This window comes from Schistocerca nitens, chromosome 2 (genome assembly GCF_023898315.1).
Source record: "Schistocerca nitens isolate TAMUIC-IGC-003100 chromosome 2, iqSchNite1.1, whole genome shotgun sequence".
NCBI lineage: Eukaryota > Metazoa > Arthropoda > Insecta > Orthoptera > Acrididae > Schistocerca > Schistocerca nitens.
Genome location: NC_064615.1, coordinates 595,610,126 through 595,632,437, shown reverse-complemented (window position 1 = coordinate 595,632,437; position 22,312 = coordinate 595,610,126). Strand labels below are relative to the sequence as shown.

Genomic DNA, 22,312 nt, shown 5'->3' with positions numbered 1-22,312 from the left:
TTACAAGAACTGTACTCCTCACAATGTTGATCATTTTCAGCACCTTGTGGTTCTCTTAATCCAGGATTTGGAGACTTTGGTGGATGTAATATGTCTGTGTTCTGATAAAACTGCACTAGATAAAACAAAGTGAAAATGGTGATAGACGTGGGACACCTCATTATGCAAACATCAAATAATATTTTAGGTACTAATATAATTAACAAAAACACATTTATTGTTGTTTATTTATAAGCCATAACTAATTTTCAGTAATCAAACAATGGAAACTCCAAGTAGGAATATCAACAATGCAGGAAAAGCCAGATTGCTACTTACTGTAAAGAAGACATATCAAGATGCAGATGGGCATAATTCAAATGTGTGTGAATTCCTAAGGGACCAAACTGCCTAGGTCATCCGTCCCTAGACTTACACACTACTTAAACTAACTTCTAAGAACAACACACACACCCATGCCTGAGGGAGAACTTGAACCTCCGGCGGGAGGGGCCGTGCAGTCCATGACATGACGCCCCAAACCGCGCGGCCACTCTGCGCAGAGGCGCACAATTAAAAAAACACTCACATATAGCTTTTGGCCACTGCCTCCATCAGTATCACACACACACACACACACACACACAAGTAAACACACTTCATGCACACACGACCGCCAACACCAGCATTTCAGGCTGGCCAAAGAAGATGCTGGAGTCAGAGGTCGTGTGCGCATGAGGTGTGCTTGCTAGTGTGTGTGTGTGTGTGTGTATGTGTGTGTGTGTTTTACTGATGAAGGCTGTGGCTGAAAGTTATATGTGAGTGTCTTTTAATTGTGCTTGTCTGCGACTTGACATGTCTTCTTTACGGTAAGTAGTAATCTGCCTTTTCCTATATTGTCAATTTTCAGTAAGTAACTATTCATCTTCATATTTTATGTTCTTGGTGACATTTGTTTTATGGGCAATAGGCCTTGGTCCAATGCATTGGAAGATGTAACGTTAGCCAGAGAAATATTCCTCAGACCATGGCCCAGTGCACATAAATCAGCCATAAAGCCTGCACTCTATGTATAATTTTCAGACACCCCTTAGTCTTGGTGAATTCTTAACAGAAACACAGCTATGATGGACAAACACACACAGAATACTTTTCCATCATGGTTTGGTGTAATAATACAGGTTAAGGACACTAACTCAACACTTATTTTTGTTACAAATCACAACAGAAAGTGACACATTAGTCCTCCCTATGTAATAATGTATGTTCAAACCTAGTTATGCGCTGTGAATAGACAACAACAGAAAAAAATAATGTGGTGTTGTGCAGCAATCGAGTAGAGTAATGAGTAACTCTACATCTACCTAGCCAACAAATGAATTTGCAGCTGAGTTAGTCCCTCTTCAAACTATAATCTATCATACATCTCTCAAACAAAAAACCGTGCCCCACTCTTGGAAAAAAGCACAGATCACTCCCGTTTACTAGAAGGGTACTAGAAGTGATCTTTAAACTACCATTCAATATCCTTGACACTGATTTGTTGTAGAATCTTAGAACATATTATGAACTACAACATAATGAACAGAATGACCTCCTTAAAGCTGACTAGTATGTATTCCAAAAACACTGATCATGTGAAATCCAACTTGTGCTTTTCTCAAATGACAAACTGAAAGTTTGGGATCAAAGCAGGCAGGTAGATGCAGTAGACATGCAATGAAGAAATTATCCAAGTGGTCTGGAAATCATTAGATGTGATGTACATGTGCAGACAAACAGAAAAATTCTTTCAAACTCAAATTGAGGAAGTCCGCTTCTGACCATCATGCAAGAAATTATTTGGCTTGGCATTTATTGACAGAGTTGATGGATGACCTCCTGAAGGACACTATGTCAAATTCTATGCAAGTGGCACACAAGATCATCAAAACCCCGAGCTGGTTGGAAAGACTTGCCCAAAACAGTCCAATGTTTTCTATTGGTGAAAGATCGGACAACCTTACTGGTCAAGATAGGGTTCGGCACACATGAAGACAAGCACCAGAAACTCTCTCCTTGTGTGGGCAGGCCTTATCTTGATGAAATGTAAGCCCAGGATGGTTTGCCATGAAGGGTGACAAAACAGGGTGTAGAATATCATCGATCTACTGCTGTGCTGTAATGCAGCAGATGACAATTAATGAGCCCTGCTATGAAAGGAAATGGCACCCCAAACTATAACTCCTTGTTGTTGTGCCATATGGTGGGCAAAAGTTTGGCTAGTATCCCACTGCTATCTGGGGCGCCTCCAGACACATATTTACTGGTGTTTGGGGCCTTGCAAAGCAGGAATTATCACTGAAGACAATTTTACTGCAATCAATGAGATTCCAGGCTGCAGATGTGACTGGAGATGTACCAGACAATGGTGAGATACCAACCTGACAGTCACCTGCCTTACAGCCTGACAGCCTTGAGTGACAGTCTGGGACGTGATTTCTTTTCATACCAAAACCCCTTCAGTTTCCATCCACAGCACTCATAACACAGCAATACATCGACGATATTCTACATGCCATATTGTCACCTTTCATGGCAAACCACCCTGGGCTTACATTTCAGCAAGATAATGTCAGCCCACACACAGCGAGAGTTCCTGTTGATTCTCTTCATGCTAGCCAAACCCTACCTTTGCCAGCTAGGTCGCCAGATCACTCCCCAATTGAGAGCACTTGGAGCATTATGGGCAGGGCCCTACAACCAGTTCAGGATTTTGATGACCTAATGTGCCAATTGGGCAGAATTTTGCATGATATTCCTCAGGAGAATATTCAACAACTCTTATCAATCAATGCCAAGCCAAATAGTTGCTTGCATGAGGGTCAGAGGAGGACCCACACATTATTGACTTGCTCAATTTGTGAAGCTCTTTCTCTTGAATAAATCATCAATTTTTTCTTAAATTTTAGTCATTTGTTTGTCCATACATATATATCACATCTATCGATTTCCATCCCATTCGAATAATTCCTTTGTGGTGTGTCTTTTTTTTAATGTACTTTTAAATAACTACTAACAATTTGGTATATGCTGAGTGTTGATTATTCAACTACTGATAACATTCATCACTAGAAAAATCCAAAAAAGTGATGATTTTCAGAATGTAAAAAGAAAGAGACACTGAAATACTTCAGTGACATTATATTATTTGGGTATGAGTGCCAGCTAAAACCTTTGAGAAACTGTAAGTACACGTCGAACATGAAGCCTCCTGCAAAACTGACATTTTAATACATATATTATACATTAACCCAAAAAGTTGTGTGTAATTTTGAAATTGTATACTATCTTTCACCATTAAACTGTTACAATGTAAATATGTTAAAATATTACTAGAATTGTCTTTAACATTACCTTGGCAACTTAGCAATTTGTTGACCATGCGTCTTTGAGGTCCGGAAATTCTGATCCCAATCATCCGCTGTATGAAGGTATTCTCTGGTCAAGTGATCGATGTCAGCAGTTCCTAAAGCAACCCACGGCTGCCAATGTTCCTTCACTTTCTCCAGTTTTTCGAACTGCTGCTCTGCTCGAGCAAAGACTCCTCCAAATCGTTTTGCATTTCTATATATGTTATAAACGAGCAAAAGACAAAGTTTTAAATTAACAAGAGGAACATTAAAGGTAGAGAATGGAACAACTAGCAAACTAATGAAATGGTGATCAGGCAAAAGATAAAACACTCACACTTACATACACAGGAGAGAGAGAAAGAGAGAGAGAAAGAGAGAGAATTGCCAAGTTCTTCATGCAAAATTTTCTTCTTTTGGAATCAAAATAAATTAAAACATAGTGTGGAATAAGAACAAGCAAAATTAAAATGTTGAGGCTTCTTTATAATAGCAGAGAAATGCATGAAATTAAATAAATCAAATATGACCAGAGGAAAGTAGACTCCTGATGGTACAGAAAACAAAAGTCAAAAGAACTTAAAAGGGTAACTGTTTGTGAGATAAGTCTGAAATTCATTTACAGATTCTCAAGCTGATCTTGGCTTCCAATAATTTTTCCTGCAATGAATCACACCATCCTAAGCAGCCTCCTACTCCCCTTCACATCTATACAACAAGAAGAAAATGATTAAAAATATATAAATGATTAATGAAAAATCTCATATAAAGATGTGAAACAAATACTAACAAAGAGATAGAGGGGCTGGCCAGTACTTACCTCAGCTCAGTACAGCCGATAGACACACAAAAACCAGAACCAAAAATTTACGTTCCCAGCTTTCGGAACAAATGTTCCTTCATCAGGGAGGAGAGAGGGGAAAGAAAGGGAACAAGGGAAAGTAGATTCAGTTACTCACAACCCAGGTTATGAAGCAACTGGGATAGGAAAACAGGGAGGGTAGCAAGGATGGAGGCATGGTTGTCAGAGGGAAGCCAAAGATATTCTACTGTAAGTACTGTGCCAGCTTCAAACCAAAGAGGATGCATACAGAAGTAAAGAGGTATATAGTATAAAGATAAACACAACTATGTAGAATGAAAAGATGTGTGAATGGCTAACTTCCTGGATGTTGACCTTCATCTTGTTGAAGCTCACATCCACACCTCTGTCCATATCAAACCCACAAACAAACAACAGTACCTTCACTTTGATAGCTGCCATCCATCCACATCAAACGCTCCCTTCCCTACAGCCTAGGTATTCGTGGCAAACATATCTGCTCCAGTGATGAATCCCTCAACAATTACACCAATAACCTAACCAGTGCTTTCTTCTTCCGCAACTATCCTGCAGACCTTCTCCACAAAGAGATCTCCCGAGCAATACATTCCTCCCCGTCCAACAACAATGTTCCTATCCCCAGACCACACAGAAGCATCCCCCTTGTCACCCAATATTATCCTGGCCTCGAAAACATCAACAAATTACTCCGCCAGGGATATGACTTTCTCAAGTCAACCCCTGAAATGAGATCATCCCTTGACAAAATTGTCCCCACACCGCCCAGAGTTGCCTTTCGTCGCCCCCCTAACCTCCATAACATCCTTGTTAAACCCTAAAATATTTCCAGACTACCTTCTCTACCCAGCGGTTCCTACCCCTGTAACCGACCCCGCTGCAAAACCTGCCCCATGCATCCCCCCACAACCACCTACTCCAGCCCCGCTACTGGTAAAACATACACAATTCAAGGCAGGGCCACGTGTGAAACTACACATGTCATTTATCAACTGACATGCCTGCACTGCACAGCCTTTTACATCGGTATGACAACAACTAAACTGGCTGAGCGCATGAACGGACACAGACGAACTGTCCGCCTAGGAGATGTCCAATACCCAGTAGCGGAGCATGCCCTCCAGCATAATTCTAGGGACCTAGGAACCTGCTACACTGTATGTGCCATTTGGCTTCTCCCACCCAACACCAGTCCCTCTGAACTGCGGAGATGGGAACTTGCACTCCAACACATCCTTTCATCCCGCCATCCTCCTGGACTGGACCTACGTTAAACAACCTCACTCCCATTTACTCTTCAGTCTTCTCCTCTTTCCCTTTCCTCTTTAGCCATTCACACATCTTTTCATCCTACATAGTTGTGTTTATCTTTATACTATATACCTCTTTACTTCCTCTTTGGTTTGAAGCTGGCACAGTACTTACAGTAGAATATCTTTGGCGTCCCTCTGACAACCATGCCTCCATCCTTGTTACCCTCCCTGTTTTCCTTTCCCTGTTGCTTCATAACCTGGGTTGTGAGTAACTGAATCTACTTTCCCTTCTTCCCTTTCTTTCCCCTCTCTCCTCCCTGATGAAGGAACATTTGTTCTGAAAGCTAGGAACGTAAATTTTTGGTTCTGTTTTTTGTGTATCTGTCGGCTGTACTGAGCTGAAAAAATATATAAACAATGTCATGCTGGGACCGTTGAAACAGAATGGTGGTCCAGGAACAGGAGCTCACATTTCAGCAAAAAATAAATTTTAAAAAAATAAAGATATATCTTAACCTGTGTTTAGCTCAAAGAAGGCAAGGGCCTGGGAAAGGAACCTGACACAAACAATAAAATGCAAGAATTTGATCAAATAAAACACGAACCTACTAACACAGCATTATACAACACACAACTACCACAAGTCAACTTTTTATGATAAAAATTGCTGCGAAACTGGATCATTGTTTCCAAACCATAATATCAGTATCTCCACTTTCTCTGTCACCTCCCACATCATCTTTGTTTTCTATTGTCCTCATAACAGGTGGATCTAAGTGTCCTGCCCAGATATGTCTATTTGCAGTACTTGATTTCATCTCCTGAAGGGAAGAACTGGCCAGTCGATTACACCACTATAGAACAGGCTGCTCAGCCAGCCAACCTCCAGCCACCATCATGGAGTACAAGGTCTGAAGATGATCTAAGTACAACCTATCAAAAACCAGTCACCAGTTTAAATAAAATATTTATGCGATAAATACTGTTTTTAGCAAATTTTATTGAAACTTGTTAGCAATGGCAAGTTCATCAAAATGTGCAGTATGTATTGACAAAGCAGAACTTGCAATGCCATTGGAGATACAGTTATTTCATGAAATTAAGCCTTTTGCAACAAAACAATATCCTACCATACAGCTGTCACAGCAGTGGATGCTTCCAGGCTGTTAATTGATAATGCCAGCAAGTTCATTATATTCTAAATTGCCTTCGGTGAATCGACCAAAATTTCAGACACAGCATAGCTTGCTATCTATGTTTGTGGAATTGACATTGATATACACATGACAGAAGAGCTGTGAGTTTTTGTGAGGAAGAAAGACTGGAGGGAAACTGACTTGCCGACTGCTGAAGAGATAACTGAAGCCTTTGGCGTGAATTAGAACATGTTGGTCTCAGTTATCACCAATGAAGTACCAGCGATGTGATGGACACAAAATAGACTTTTAGCATTGTTTTGCAAAAAATTACAACAATCAACAAAAGATTCATATGGGATTGATTGTTTTGAACATCAAGGAGCACTTTGTGCTAAATTTGCAAACACAGAATATGTAATGAAATTGTTGGTATGAATAGTAAATTTTCTGAAGTTGCATGTGTTTTTAGACCATGTGTTTCAACAGTTTTTGATACAACTGAACAGAGTACAGGGATGTTTTGTATATTGAGAAGTACACTAATTAAGTCAAGGGTCATGCCTTGAATGATTTTTTTATTTAAGACCCACTACTGTTCAATTTATGAAGGGAAAACAAATTATCTAGAAGATTTAGGATTGATTACATAGCTCACATTTTACTGGACTTCACTACATAGTTGAATGCTCTAAGTATGACACTACAAGGAACTTACATGCATTTAAAAAGAAAAACATAGTGTCATAGCAATAACTTCCAAAAAAAACTGTGCCAATTTCCCACACTATCTGTTGTTAGAGGAAATGTTGAGTTCTGGTGTTATAAGAAATATAGGAATAGTTTTCTAAACACTTTCAGAATATTGCAAATCCCACATCTGCTCCTGATCTGTTTTCAAGGCTGCTTGCCATTTCAGGAGAAAGTATCCCTCTGTTTTTGTGAATCGAACAGACTGACATGCAATATAATTCACTTTTAAAAGACTTATTCTTCTAAAGTAAAATTCTGCAAGTGTTCTACAACAGTTTTCCTCAGGATGAGTTTCCATGTCTCCATAATAATATAGGAAAAGTTATATTAATGTTTGTATCAACATGTGTGTATGAAAGGTTTCTTTCAGTTACTAAATAAATAAGTCAGTGACTCTGTGGCAACCTCACTGATGAAGATCTGCCAACTGTTTGCATATGTCATTGCACCAACAATTTGTGCCAGATATAAATTTTATCTTCATCAAAACCAAAAACAATTCAATATTGGTTAAATTCTGTTTTGTTTGTGATCTATGTTTTTGAGAACTGAATCCATTGCAATGCCAATAGAGAGGATCTAGATAGTAAAACTTGTTTCTTTCACGTGTAGCTAGAATACATTATTCCACCACTAAAGGCATGCTTTAGAGACTATTTGTTTTTCCCTCTCTTTCTATACCTCAACTTAAATATTGTAAGAATTTTACAGTCAACAACGGAACACACGCAACAGTGCTGGAGTAATGCAGTTTCAAACCCAAACTTATCCTCTTTATTTTTGTAGGTGTATTCTCTTGTGCCAACAGTCACTAAAAGTATAATAAACTCTTAATGAAGTGTTGTACAGAGTTTCAGATTTTAAAATTTCCCTATACATCAATGTATAAAACCAAGTTGCATGCAATTTGCCCAGTGTTCCTTGTGTGATTCCACTGCCATCTGATGTGGTATGTTTGCACTTGCCCCATCTTCCTGCTCAGACATGACATAGCAGTGCAGAAAGTGAAGAGTCTCACAGAAGGATCCACATGTGTACAGAGTTCTTGTCCATCCCTGACTTAACTCCTTTCTAAAATGTGTGTTTTTTTTGGCTTGTCATCATCTCTAAACTCACAGTCTGACTTACTCCTCCTAATCTTTTCATTATTTCTTAATTCATCTTCCACACATCTGTTTTACCATTACTCAGTTTTCTTCATTTACTCTTTTTCTCGGTTTCTGTCCCTTCACTACATTGTTAGTGTCAAGTATAGACATCAGGTCTCTTATTTCACTATCTAGTCATGATTTTTTCTAAGGTGTAGAATACCTTTCTTAAGCCATTTCGATTTACATTGGCAACCAACCTGCCACTTACTTTCTCATTTTACTACACACTCTTGAAGGAGAAATATAAGTGTATATTAAAAGAATAGGCTAATGGGAATTGCAAGTAGTGTATTCATCATAGTAAAAAAGAAACTCAAATAAACCAAGACAGAAACTGAAGCTGTATATGAAATTGTTTGGGAAAGAGTCAGAATCAATGGTGAGATAAACTTATTATTGGATCCATCTATTAAACACCAAACTTATCCACAAATGACAAACTTTAGAAAAAAAACTTTAGATAGCCAATACATATGTTTCCTAATCATCTGTGATCATTGTAGGAGACTTGAGTCCCAAATCAACTGGGATAACTTCAGTTTTATAAGTGAAGGCACAAAAACACATGCTGCAAAAAAATACTAAACAATTTCTGTGACATTATTTCATTCAGATAGTTCTAAAGTTTACACACAATGAAAACATATTAGAACTAATGTCAACAAATAGACTTAAAATCTCTGGTGATGACCGCAATAAAACTGATATCACTGGGTATGATGTAGTTGTATAGCTGTGTGCACATAAGAATGGCGAGAAGATGAGGAGGGGGGAGAGCAATGCGAAGCGGGAAGGTTCCAAATGAAACTCTGGTTAATATGGTCATTCTTCGACTTCTGACTATAGTGTGCACTTCAGAGTCCATATAGAACATTCAAATTTGATTTTCATATTCGTTTGTATATGGTAATTGTTCTTAGCCACTATAGTGTCTATTATGAGTAGCAGAAATCAAACACAATATGTGTTACCTTTTCTGAGGATATATAATTTTATCTAGGGACAGCTGGAATCTGAAACATGGTTCAGTGTGGTGCTTACCCCAGCAATGCCAGTTATCAGTGTAAGCTACCACTGGAAGAGGGGCAAACAGCACACTAGTGATGCAACAAAGTATGTTCTGCCCCTCTCTGCACAGAAAGCATCAGGCACCCACTTCTTAATTGCACATCATTATATCACCAATGATTACAAAAGTACAAAGGGCAACCAATACAAGTAGGAACATTTATATGTTCAATAAAATCAAACAGTGGAATGTCCAGGATGAGATTTCAACAACATTATAAAAAGGATGGACTGCTACTCACCACATAGAGGAGATCCTGAATCACTTACAGGCACAATGAAAAGACTGCTAAAAATTACAGTTTTTGGACAAAAACATTCTTATTTGGAAATGTAAATCACACGCACACATTCACACAAGCACTGTCACACACACATGGCCACTGTCTTCAGCCATTGTGGTCTGGGAGACAATGGTCGGTGACAGCGTCTATGTGTATGAGTTGTGCTTGTGTGAATGAATGTCTCTTTTACATTTCCAAAGAAGGATGGATACATTCAGCTAACTAGATAAAGAGATAGTGTTTTCATATCTCAAAGAAGAATGCAAAACATTTATCTCTGGACAAGAGCATGTACACAAACTGTAGTTTCAAGTTTAGAAGGATAATTGACAAAATACAGTGCAGACATGTACCTAGTAGAAGAATTCACAATGGAAGAGTCTCTTCATGGCATAAATTCTCTGTAAATGTACTGCTAAAGAAACAGCGACTATTTCACAATGGGTGTAAAACAAGGTGTTGTGACAGTGCCACGATATTTAAAAGTGTCGCTACGTCAGTACGCAAACACAGCGATAGAGGCGCTCCGCAACTCGGCTGAGCGCGGGAGCGCCACCTAGCTATGAACGGCGCCGGCCGCATGTCACGGCACGGCAGTCTAATGACAGAAACGGAGTTGGTAGCATGTAACCCGCTATTGTTTCTACGTTTGTATATCCACGCAATTTATTAGTGGTTAAAGGTTATAACACTTTTTGGCGACGAAGTCGGATATTTTTTTTCCTGCGTTGTGGAATTGTGTCTTCGTGTCGGGGCAGACATGGAACAGCTTATGCAAGCGCTCATTGAACAACAAACACAGCTGACGGCTGCTATTCAGGCGTTGTCGACGTCGCTTACTCATTGTCTGTCTTCCTCTTCTCCGCCTCCATTCCCTCCTTACGACGAGGCCACTGAAGACTGGGAGGATTATGAGAAGCTTTTGCGGCAACACTTCTTGGCTTTCGGCGTTGTCGACGCTCCTATGTGTAAGTCATTATTTCTATCTTGGATTTCCCCACGGATCTATCAGCTGCTATCTCAGTTAGCCCCTCTGCGGGAGCCTGCCTCTCTGTCCTTCCAAGAAATGTGTGAATTATTGTCTAACTATTACCGAAAAAACACCCACGTCGTTGCCGCCCGCGTGGCGTTCTACCGGTGTCGTAAACAGCCCCATCAATCTTACCGGGCTTGGGCGGTGGAACTACATGGTCTGAGTAGGAAATGTCAGTTTGTCATGGACACTCATCATGAGTCTTATGCTGATTCAATGGTTAGGGACGCTATTCTACGGCTTGTTCCTGATAAAGAAGTTCAGCAAAGTGCCTTACAACTGCCAAACCCGTCGTTGTCGGAAGTTCTAAACATCGCTCAATCTTTTGAAGTGTCTCACACTGCTGGTGCGCAAATAGATGCGTGGTGTGATGTAGGCGCTGTACAGACCACTTTTGACACGGAGAATTTGCCTGTTTCACAGGGGAACGACGATTTGGCGGCAGTTCACTCGCGTCAACAACGTCGCGTTGGGCCGCCACGCTCGCAGTGAAAACAGCAACCACAGAAGCAGGTTCGTTCCGCACTTCCTTCTTGTCCACGTTGTTTCGTACAGCATGACAGGGCCGCGTGTCCAAAACGTTGGGCCATGTGTAATTCATGTAGGAAAAAAGGCCACATTGCTTCTGTGTGTCAGTTCCCTAAAGTTCCTGTCGACGAGGACGAGGCATCGGACATGGATGTTAACTGTGTGCTTTCTCAAACAAATAAGTTGTTTGTTACTGTTCGTGTTCTGGATAAAGACATTCGCATGCAGGTGGACACTGGCTCTGCAGTAACTCTCATTAATTCTCGCATGTATTTGGAGTTGGGCTCCCCTCCCTTGTCTCCAGTTACGCGAAATCTGCGAACTTATAATAAGCAGAAAATTCCTATCGTTGGCCCGTTTGATGCTTCCACTGCCTACAAGTCTGTTGTTAGGCCCCTCACGTTTTATGTGGTGGATCATGCGGGCACTGAAAACCTGTTAGGTTATGATGCTTTCCAGTTGTTCGGGTTCTCCATTGATGATGATGTGCACCTCATATCTGAGGATATTCCGTATCAACAGCTGGATGGATTGTGTTCTGAATTCTCGTCCATGTTCTCTGCTGGTCTGGGTCGTGCCAAGGATTTTGAAGCCCACATTACTCTTAAAGCTACAGCTCGCCCTAAGTTTTTCCGGACATGCCCTATTCCGATGGCGTTGCGTGCACCTGTCAAGGCTGAGATAGACAGGTTAACAGCTTCGGGGATTCTCCTTCCTGTTACCTCCAGCGAATGGGCATCGCCAATCATGGTGGTTTCTAAACCAAACGGGAGTCTGTGATTGTGTGGTAATTTTAAAGCCACTGTCAATGCTCAGAGCCTCATTGACACTTATCCTCTTCCCCGTCCTGAGGAGTTATTTACCAAGCTCGCTGGGGGCCAGTTCTTTTCCAAACTTGACTTATCGGAGGTGTACCATCAGTTGCCGTTGGATGCGTCTTCCAAGGAATTTCTGGTCATTAACACTCCTTGTGGGTTGTATCAGTACCAGCGGTTACTATTTGGCATCGCTAGTGTGCTGGCCATTTTTCAGCGGTTTCTGGAACAGTTCACGGCTTCCGCTCCCGGCTGCATCAACTACCTGGATGACATTGTTGTCACGGGGGCCTCCACTGAGGAGCACCTTCGCAATTTGCGTTCACTGTTTCGGGTTCTGCATTCGGCTGGGTTGAAGTGCAATCTGGACAAGTCACAGTTCTTCCAACCCTCCATTGTGTATCTTGGTTTCCACTTGTCCCGTGAGGGTATAGGTCCTCTATGTCAGCACGTTGCAGCCATTACCGCTCTACCCCGGCCGTCTACAGTCAAAGAACTTCAGGCATTTCTAGGCAAGATTGCTTATTATCACAAATTCATTCCATCCGCAGCGGCGGTGGCTCATCCTCTGCATCAGCTGTTACGCAAAAACGTTCCTTTCTGTTGGTCCGACGAGTGTGAGCAGGCTTTTGTCCGCCTGAAGGCTCATTTGCAGTCGGCGCCTTGCCTTGCCACATTCCGTCCGGGTCAGCACTTGGTTCTGGCGACTGACGCGTCACAGTATGGCCTAGGGAAAGTTCTCGCCCATCGGTATGAGGATGGGTCGGAACGACCCATCGCCTATGCTTCCAAGACCCTCAACGATGCCCAACGGCGTTACTCTCAAATCGAAAAGGAGGCGCTCGCTATCATTGATGCTCTAAAGAAGTTCAGCGTTTTTTTTGTATGGTTCTAAGTTTCACCTCATCACCGACCACAAGCCGCTGGTCTCTCTGTTCAGCCCATCGGCGTCGCTTCCGGATGAGGCAGCTCACCGCCTGCAATGTTGGGCCTTATACTTGTCTCGTTTTCACTATGAGATTCACTATTGCCCCACGGCCCAGCACGCCAATGCTGACGCGTTGTCGCGTTTGCCGATGGGTCCCGACCCAGTTTTCGACCGAGATGAACTACTCTGCTTCCACATTGATGAGGAAGAACGTCGTGCGGTCGAGGGTTTTCCACTTACAGGTTCGCAGGTCACGTCGGCTACTGCGCGGGACCCGGTCCTGCATCAGGTGATCGGTTTTGTTCAACGGGGTTGGCCGGACAGGACCAAGGGCCGGGCATTGGATCCCCTTCGCAACTACCATGCCTTACGCCTTCGTCCGTCTGTCCGTGAGGGTGTTGTTCTTCTGGCCACGGATGGCGCATCTCCACGCGTCGTGGTGCCAGCCTCTCTTCGCAAAGATGTTCTCAAACTATTGCATAAAGGCCATTGGGGGATTTCTCGGACTAAGTCCCTGGCCCACAGGCATGTTTATTGGCCCGGTATTGATTCGGACATCGCCCACATGGTCACTGTGTGTGGTCAGTGTGCTCAAAAACTGGCTGCACCCCGTACAATACCCTCTCCGTGGCCTGATCCGGTGCAGCCATGGGAACGGGTGCACGCTGACTTTGCGGCCCCTTCCTCAGCACTTATTGGCTACTGTTGATTGACGCCTTCTCAAAGTTTCCGTTTGTTGTTCGATGTCCGTCGCCCACCACTGCGGCGACGACGCTGGATTTGTCCAAAATCTTTGCGCTAGAAGGTCTTCCATCCACAATCGTCACGGACAATGGCCCTCAGTTCTCTTCACAGGCCTTCCATGATTTTTGTACTGGACAAGGTATTCATCATGTTACAGCATCGCCCTTCCATCTGCAATCGAATGGGGAGGTCGAGCACCTTGTCTGCACTTTCAAAAGCCAGATGAAAAAATTCCTTAGTGATTTTTCCACAGATGACGCTCTGTTGCAATTTCTGAGTTCTTATCGCTTCACACCTGTGGGTGATCGCAGCCCTGCTGAACTCTTGCATGGCCGCCAACCGCGCACCCTACTGCACCTGCTTCACCCTGTCAGGCCTTGTACTGTGTCCCCTAGTGTGGGAAAATACTCGGTGGGCACCGACATGTGGGCACGAGGGTATGGATCTCGCCCTAAATGGATTCCAGTGGTGGTCAAGGCTCTTTGTGGCCGCCGGCTTTGTGAAATCTGTACGGACGACGGCATGGTTGTTCGCCATTACGACCAGATATGCCCACGAGTGGTGGCCACGCCGGTGCTACCGTCCCTTCTTTCGCCTCCACCAGCCCGAGAAGCCAGTCCTGTCGCTGCTGCCGATCGTCCGTGCATGTTGCTACGTCACTACCGCTTCCGAGTACGCCAGAACCGGCCCCAGTCGCGACGCCGCCTTCTCCGGGACCCATCTCACTGGAGCACACCCCCAGGTCCACGACACCTATGGATGCTGCTCCGGAGTTTTCACCCATCATCTCGTCCAGGAGGCACGTTCCACGCACAGGCTTCCGTCCTGGACATTTCCGACCATACTCTCATGTTTCTCTGCGGGATCTTCTCGGTGCCTCCCAAGAGGCCATGGATGTCTCCACACTGTCCGTGTCTCCAAGGAAGTGAGTGTTTTTTTCTTCAAGGGGGGAAAAGTGTTGTGACAGTGCCACGATATTTAAAAGTGCCGCTACGTCAGTACGCGAACACGGCGATAGAGGCGCTCCGCAACTCGGCTGAGCGCGGGAGTGCCACCTAGCTATGAACGGCACCGGCCGCATGTCACGGCACGGCAGTCTAATGACAGATACGGAGTTGGTAGCATGTAACCCGCTATTGTTTCTAAGCTTGTATATCCACAGTGATTAAAAGTTATAACACAAGGTATACAGCTACACACAGACACATGGTAAATAAAACACAGTTGCCTCTCAAAAGAGCAATGCGTGAAATCTTCATTAGATACTGAAGCAGAATCTTCTCAAAAGACCCCTCACAAAACCTAAAGAAATTCTGAGCACATGTAATGGCTCTCAGTGGTACCAAAGTTAAGTCTTCTTACATTCATTTACGATATAAGAAAAAAAATTTAGGGTAGCAAAGGATAAGAAAAAATGTTAATCATATTAAAATTTTTCTGTGATAATGAAGCTCCAGGAGACTATTTCAGCTTCATTCTCACACTACTCTGAAGATGAGCAATACACCTGCATGAATAAAAAGATCATGACCACCTGAATAACAGCATGCCGATTCGCCTTAGGAATGAAATACAGAAGCAATTCTGTGTGGCATAGATTCAAAAAGTCCATGGTACATTTGCAGAGGTATGTGGCAGCAGACTTCCATGCATAGATCAAACAATTCCAGAAATAATAAGTCTTTGGCTTGTGGTCATGGAGCTGACCCTCAACAATGTCCCAGATGTGATCCAATGGGTTCAGATCAGGTGAATTTGGTGATTACGGCATCAATGCGAGTTTACTTTCATGCTCCTCAAGTCACTGTAGAATTATCAAGGTGAGTTATCATGCTAAAAACTGCTGTCTCTGTCAGGGAAGGCATCAAGCATGAAGGGATGCAAGGGGTCTGCATTAATGATCACATAGTCCACAGCTGTCATGGTGCTTTTGATTACTACTTCGTGTTCCATGGCAGTCCAGGTGAATGTTCTTCATAGCATACTACTGCCCTACCAGCCTGTATCCATGGTGTGGCGCACATTTGGAGCACCTGTTTGCTTGGATGACGACATATCCAAGCATGAATATCAAACTGGATAACAATAAATGTGACTCATCTGACCAGGGGATGAATTTTCACTGATCCACAGACTAATCTCAATGATCCTATGCCTACTACTATTTTAATTAATGGATGATGTCACTGGGTCAAGACGTCTGTTGCGTGACCCCATATTCAACAATGTGCTCTGAACTGTGTGCTCTGTAACATTTGTGACTGCTCGAACATTAGACTGTCATCAACTCTGCCACACATTGCAGCCTATTCTGCATTAAAGAGAGGTCAAACATACAACCTCCACGTTTTATGAGAGAACTGGATATCCAACACATTGTCGCCTACCTGTGGTTTCACTGTACTTCAAGCACTTTCCACAGATTATCATGACAGCAGTGCATGTACAGCTGACCAGCTTCACTGTCTATGAGGTGCTCATTCCCAGGTACATGGGCACAACAATCTGCACTTTGTGAAAGTTTTTTACATCAGTGGATTTTCCCCATATATGGTACGTACTGTCACTGTCACTGTCACTGTAAAAATCGTAGAGGGAGACCAAGAGATGAATACACTAAGCAGATTCAGAAGGATGTAGGCTGCAGTAGGTACTGGGAGATGAAGAAGATTGCACAGGATAGAGTAGCATGGAGAGCTGCATCAAACCAGTCTCAGGACTGAAGACCACAACAACAACAACAACTGTCACTTGAGTGATCCCCATTTTTCTCTGCTGTACTTGCACACTTGGCATGCTGTGCCACATGCCCAAAACACCACTTAGTGACATTTAGTCTCATGGTGGGAAATGGTCATAATGTTTTGGCTCACCAATGTAGATATTAAACAATGGAAAATCCAGGATGGAATGTAACAATACGAGAGAAGGAAAGTTGCTACTCACCATATAGCGGAGATGCTGAGTCGCAATAGGCACAATAAAAATATTCACACAATCATAGCTTTCGGCCATTAAGGCCTTTGTCAGCAGTAGACACACATACACACACGCACACACACACTCACACAAGCACAACTTGCACACACATCTACAGTCTCAGAGAGCTGAAACTACACTGCGAGCAGCAGCACCAGTGTATGATGGGAGTGGTGACTGGGTGGGGGTAAGGAGGAGGCTGGGGCGGGGAGGGGGAGGTATAGTATGGTGGGAGTGTGGACAGTGAAGTGTTGCAGTTTAGACGGAGGGCAGGAGAGAAGGTGCGGAGTGGGGAGGGGTTAAGCAGCGGAAAGGAGAGAAATAAAAATAAAAAGAAATTAAAAGACTGGGTGTGGCGGTGAAATGACGGCTGTGTAGTGCTGGAATGGGAACAGGGAGGGGGCTGGATGGGTGAGGACAGTGACTAACGAACCTTCGCTAGTCATTAATATTTCCAGATATGGTATTTGGATTTTTAATATTGCATAATATTTCCAGATAGTTACTTGCATTTTTAATAATGCAAACTTACTCCAGAAAAGCATTTCAAGTTGTTGATTATTCAATCAATGTTACTTATACATATTTTTTTCAAATTAAAAAAAAACATTTACAGTACCTTTGTATTATAACTGGAAAAATTGAGTTCTCTGTTGATTCAGCAGTACCCCTAAAATTATTGGGAAGGGCAAGGAAGCGTTTCAGCTGTCCATAATACTTCATGCGAATTTCTTCCATTGGTGGCTGAAATTGTAGTTTTTGTTGCCTGAAACCAAATTTTAAAATAAAATCAGCTAACATATGGCACAGATAGAGTACGACCACTACCATGATACTTTAAAGAACTGAATTCCCATGTGTAAAACAGTTACTTTACAAATAAGTTATATAATTTTCATTCCATTTTAAGAACAGCTGGTTTCTCATGCATCTAAATGTTTATGATGTTATGTCTCCTGAACTATGTGTTGTACAATAATATAATTTTGCAGGTACATTCGGTGGTGAACATGGGTACGGTCTGCAAAATGTGTTGCAAATAGAATTAGTAGCAAAGAAGTAAAAAAATTAAAATGTCATGTCTGATGCTGAAACTTTTACTGCATGAAAAGTGACAATGTAATAAACCACAAAGATTCTTTCTTTTGTGGTTTTGTGGGGGTGTCAGTGAGAAAACGTTTTGAAGAGGTTTGAAATAATGTGTAAAGTCTGTTCCAGATAGTTATAATCTTGTTGTTGAAAAAGCATATTTTTTGTTGACCACACATACAATTTCAGGCTTCGATGACTCTCCTTAAGAGTTTACAGTACTGTTTGAAATGTGTATAAACCATTCTAGGATTTCTTGCCACATCAGTTCTAGGCAAAATCTCACACTATCGATGATTACCACCATTGTCTTTGTCAGGAGCAATTGACTGTTGTGGCTGCTGCTGAGGCACCCTTGTATGCAGAAGGAAGTGATATATTGAAGTACTAAGAAATGATGATACACGTTTGAAGCTATAGAGGTCGTAGATACTGTGGTTATGAATCCCACAGTAGGCAATTCAGTTGAAGAGCAATGGACATCTTTAAATTATACAAATAGTAGAAGTTGGACACACAAACATATCAACAGGGAAGGTAACTGTGAAGAAACCTTGGGTAAAAGAAGAAATTCTTCAACTGCTCAAAGAAAGAAGGAAGTTAGAAAATGTTCAGGGAAAAACAAGACCACTATAAGTCACTTCGAAAGCTAAGGCAAAATACTTGTAGGAGGAAATGAAGAAATCAAAAAAGAAATGGTTGTTACAAAGACAGGTTCAGCATACAGAAAAGTCTCAACAACCTTCAGTAAAATTAAAAACAACGGCATTAACATTATTAGTACAATGGGAATACCACTGTTAAATGCAAAGGAGAGAGTGGATTGTTGGAAAGAGTATTTTGCAGGCTTCTATAAGGACGAGGGACTGTCTGAAGATATGACAGAAGAGGAAGTGTGAATTGATATGGTAGACTTAAGGAATCCAGTATTCATGTCAGAGTTTAACAGAGCTTTGGAAGATTTGCGCTCAAATAATGCAGAAGTGCCAGATAACATTTCTTCAAAATTCTGAAATCTTTGGGGGGAAGTGGCAACCAAATAATTATTCGACATCTTGTGTAGAATCTGTGATACTGGAGACACCCCATCAAAGTTTCAGAAAAATATCATCCACACAATCCCAATGATACAAAGTAGGTAAGTACAACAACTATCAGCCTGTCGGCTTAATAGCTCATGCATCCAAGTTGTTGACAAGAATAATATACAGAAGAACACAAAAGAAAATTGAGGATTGTTAGATAGCAATAAGTTTAGTTTTTTGAAAGGTAAAGGCACCAGAGTGGCAGTTCTGGCTTTGTGAATGATAATGGAAGCAAGACTTATGAAAAATTAAGTTTTGTTCAAAGGATTTATTGACCTAGAAAAACTGTTTGACAAAGTAAAATGGTGCAGAATGTTTGGAATTCTAAGGAAAATAGGAGTAAGATATAGAGAAAGAAGAGTAATATACAATATATACAAGACCCAAGAAGAAACAATAAGACTGCAAGACGAAGAGCGAAGTGCTGAGATTAAAAAGGATATAAGGCAGGGATGTAGTCTTTAGAGCATACTGCTCAGTGTATACAGCACAGAAGCAATGATGGAAATCAAAGAAAAGTTCAAAGGTGGGATTAAAATTCAGGATGAAAGGATATAACTGATAAGATTCACAGATGACATGGCTACCCTTCGTAAATGTGAAGAAGTATTACAAGATCTGTTGAATGGAATTAACACTCTAATAAGTTCAGAATATGGATTGAGAGTAAAATAAGAGACAAAAGTAATGAGAAGTAGCAGAAATGAGAACAGTGAGAAACTTAATATCAAATTTGGTGATCACAAAGTAGATGAAGTTAAGGAAGTCTGCTACTTTGAAAGCACGATAACCCACAATGAATGAAGCAAGGAAGGCATAAAAAGCTGACTAACATTGCCAAAAGGGCACTAGTGGCCAAGAGAAGTCAACTAGTACCAAACATAGACCTTAATTTGGGGAAGATTTTTTAGATAATACATTTGGATCATGGTAGTGAATCATGGGCTGTGGGAAAACAAAAAAAAAAGGAATCAAAGTGTTTGAGACATGGTGCTACAACAGAATGTTGAAAAATACGTTGACTAGTACAATACAGAATGAGGAGGATCTCCACAATCTCCACAGAACAGGCGAAGAAAGGAACAAAAGGAGAATACTGACAAGAAGAAGGAACAGGATGACAGCACACATGTTAAGACACTATGGTGGTAGCGGTCTGGACATTAGGCATTGGTAGATATTGAAGGTGAAGGCTTGACAATGACAGCTGTTGGTAGGATGATGATGCACCCAGTACGTAGGGTGTCGGTGGATGTTGGAGGTGGTGGCTCAATGGCAGTGGCCTCTGGTCAGTCAACGTGCAGTGAGGCATGGCACCTGGGAGTGGCGGATGACAGTCCTGCATAGAAATGGCAACAGATGTTTACAGCAAGGGCAATTATTCCGATCAGTGGGATGTTGGCGTCAAGTCCAGAAGGGTGTTGGCTGCAGCAAGGTCCAATGGCAACCTAAACATTCTCCAGTGGAAGGATAACAGCTTGGCACTGAGTTGGCATGTAACATGGCATAAAAAGTGGTGTCCTTACTACAGCGCTCTCTATTGTGATAGGCACACTGCCTGCCGATCACATCAGCACCGCTGGACGCCATAAGGCTGTAATAATAATGTCGTGTGACTAGGGCCTCCGTCGGGCAGACCTTTCGCTGGGTGCAAGTCTTTCGATTTGACGCCACTTTGGCAACTTGCACGTCAATGGGGATGAAATGATGATGATTCGGACAACACAACACCCATTCCCTGAGTGGAGAAAATCTCTGACCCAGCCGGGAATCGAACCCGGGCCCTTAGGATTGACATTCTGTCACGCTGACAACTCAGCTACCGGGGCAGACACCATAAGGCTGTGTGAACAAGTTCAAAATTAGACTTGCAGCTTGCATGCTCCTGGAGAGGTGGCAGCCCACAATACATGCCTTGCATGCACAGTAGTATGGTCCAAGGTGGACAATATACTAACAATCATCTGACATGATATGACACACAAGCCGATTCCATCACTTTGTGTTCCTGATTTTGACTTTTTGTGCATTACATGCTTTGAATAGGATTGTATGTATGTTGTTCATATTCTGCTTGATTTTTGCTCACATCTCTAATATTGGGCACAGTAAATGATTTCACATTTGTTTTTGTTTCACATAAAATATAAGCCAGGTTCATCGCAAGGTTTTCTGTGGGTTAACTTATATTTGTTCCTACTGCTCAATTTAAATGCATTGTAATTGTATTGCTCATATTCTAATTACCCTCCCTTCCCCACCATCGATTTTTTGCACTTTCTCACATTTAATGGAGGACCCCATACTGTAGCTTTTCACAGAATTGGTATTCAACTTTATTACTTCTTGTCATTAAATGAATTTGTAGTTCTGCTTTGAATGGCATTGGCTCTTTGCACTGCATATGATTTGTAGTCTTACTGACTACAGCATTCCTTCTCGCAAATGGTAAAAAATGTAACAGTAGTTATGTAAATGTGTTTGCACATTATTAACACATTCTACAGAAACATGTTTTAGCAGAAATCGATATACTAGAATCATCATCCCACTCCAATGAAAATTTTGGAGTTCTCCATTAAATGTGAGAAAATATAGAAAATGGCCACAAACAAAAATTAGAGTACCAGCAATATAGTTACTGTGCATTTGAGTTGAGCAGTTCCGCAAAACACCGTATCATTAAATCAACTTATGTTTTATATGAAACAGAAACAAATATGGAATCATTTATCCCCAAATATTATGGATGTGAGCAAAATTCAGACTGAAAACAAGCAACACACTTGCATTGCAATTCGAAGAGTGCAATGCACACAAGAAGTTGTAATTACGAACAAAATTCAATGAAACAAGGGGCGACGAAAAAAGATTCTGTTTACTATAAAACCAAAATGAATATGGAAGATCTTGAACTACATAATAAGAAAATGATGCAAAGCAGGATTAATAAATTTACAGTACTCTGAGTGGTCTGGCAATAAACCAAAGTCATGATACTGGTAATCCCTGTATGAGTTTCACCCCCTTGATGTAGTGGTTTATTAGATACTTAGTTTCACATCCATGAATCATATGCATGACTTTACTTATCACAATAATAAAAATTTTTATACGGAATAGAAGGAGTTGTCAACGAGAAACATTTGCAGTTTGTTTTCAAATTTTACTTTGCTGTCTGTTAGACATTTATATCACTGGGTGAGTTACCAAAACTTTTAGTTGAAACACTATGCACCCTTTTTGTGCTAAAG

The 22,312-nt window shown here is 41.7% G+C and overlaps 1 protein-coding gene across 1 annotated transcript in view; it reads right to left on the bottom strand.

Moving 5' to 3' along the window:
* The window catches only part of LOC126236667 (cytoplasmic dynein 2 heavy chain 1), an 873,274-nt gene that overhangs the window by 645,776 nt on the left and 205,186 nt on the right, over positions 1 to 22,312 (bottom strand). Inside the window, exons 15-16 of the mRNA XM_049946146.1 lie at positions 17,504 to 17,650; positions 3,376 to 3,585 (exon numbers count right to left, since the gene is read on the bottom strand). Of these exons, the coding sequence (XP_049802103.1) occupies positions 3,376 to 3,585; positions 17,504 to 17,650 (357 nt within the window). The remainder of the gene's footprint in view (positions 1 to 3,375; positions 3,586 to 17,503; positions 17,651 to 22,312) is intronic.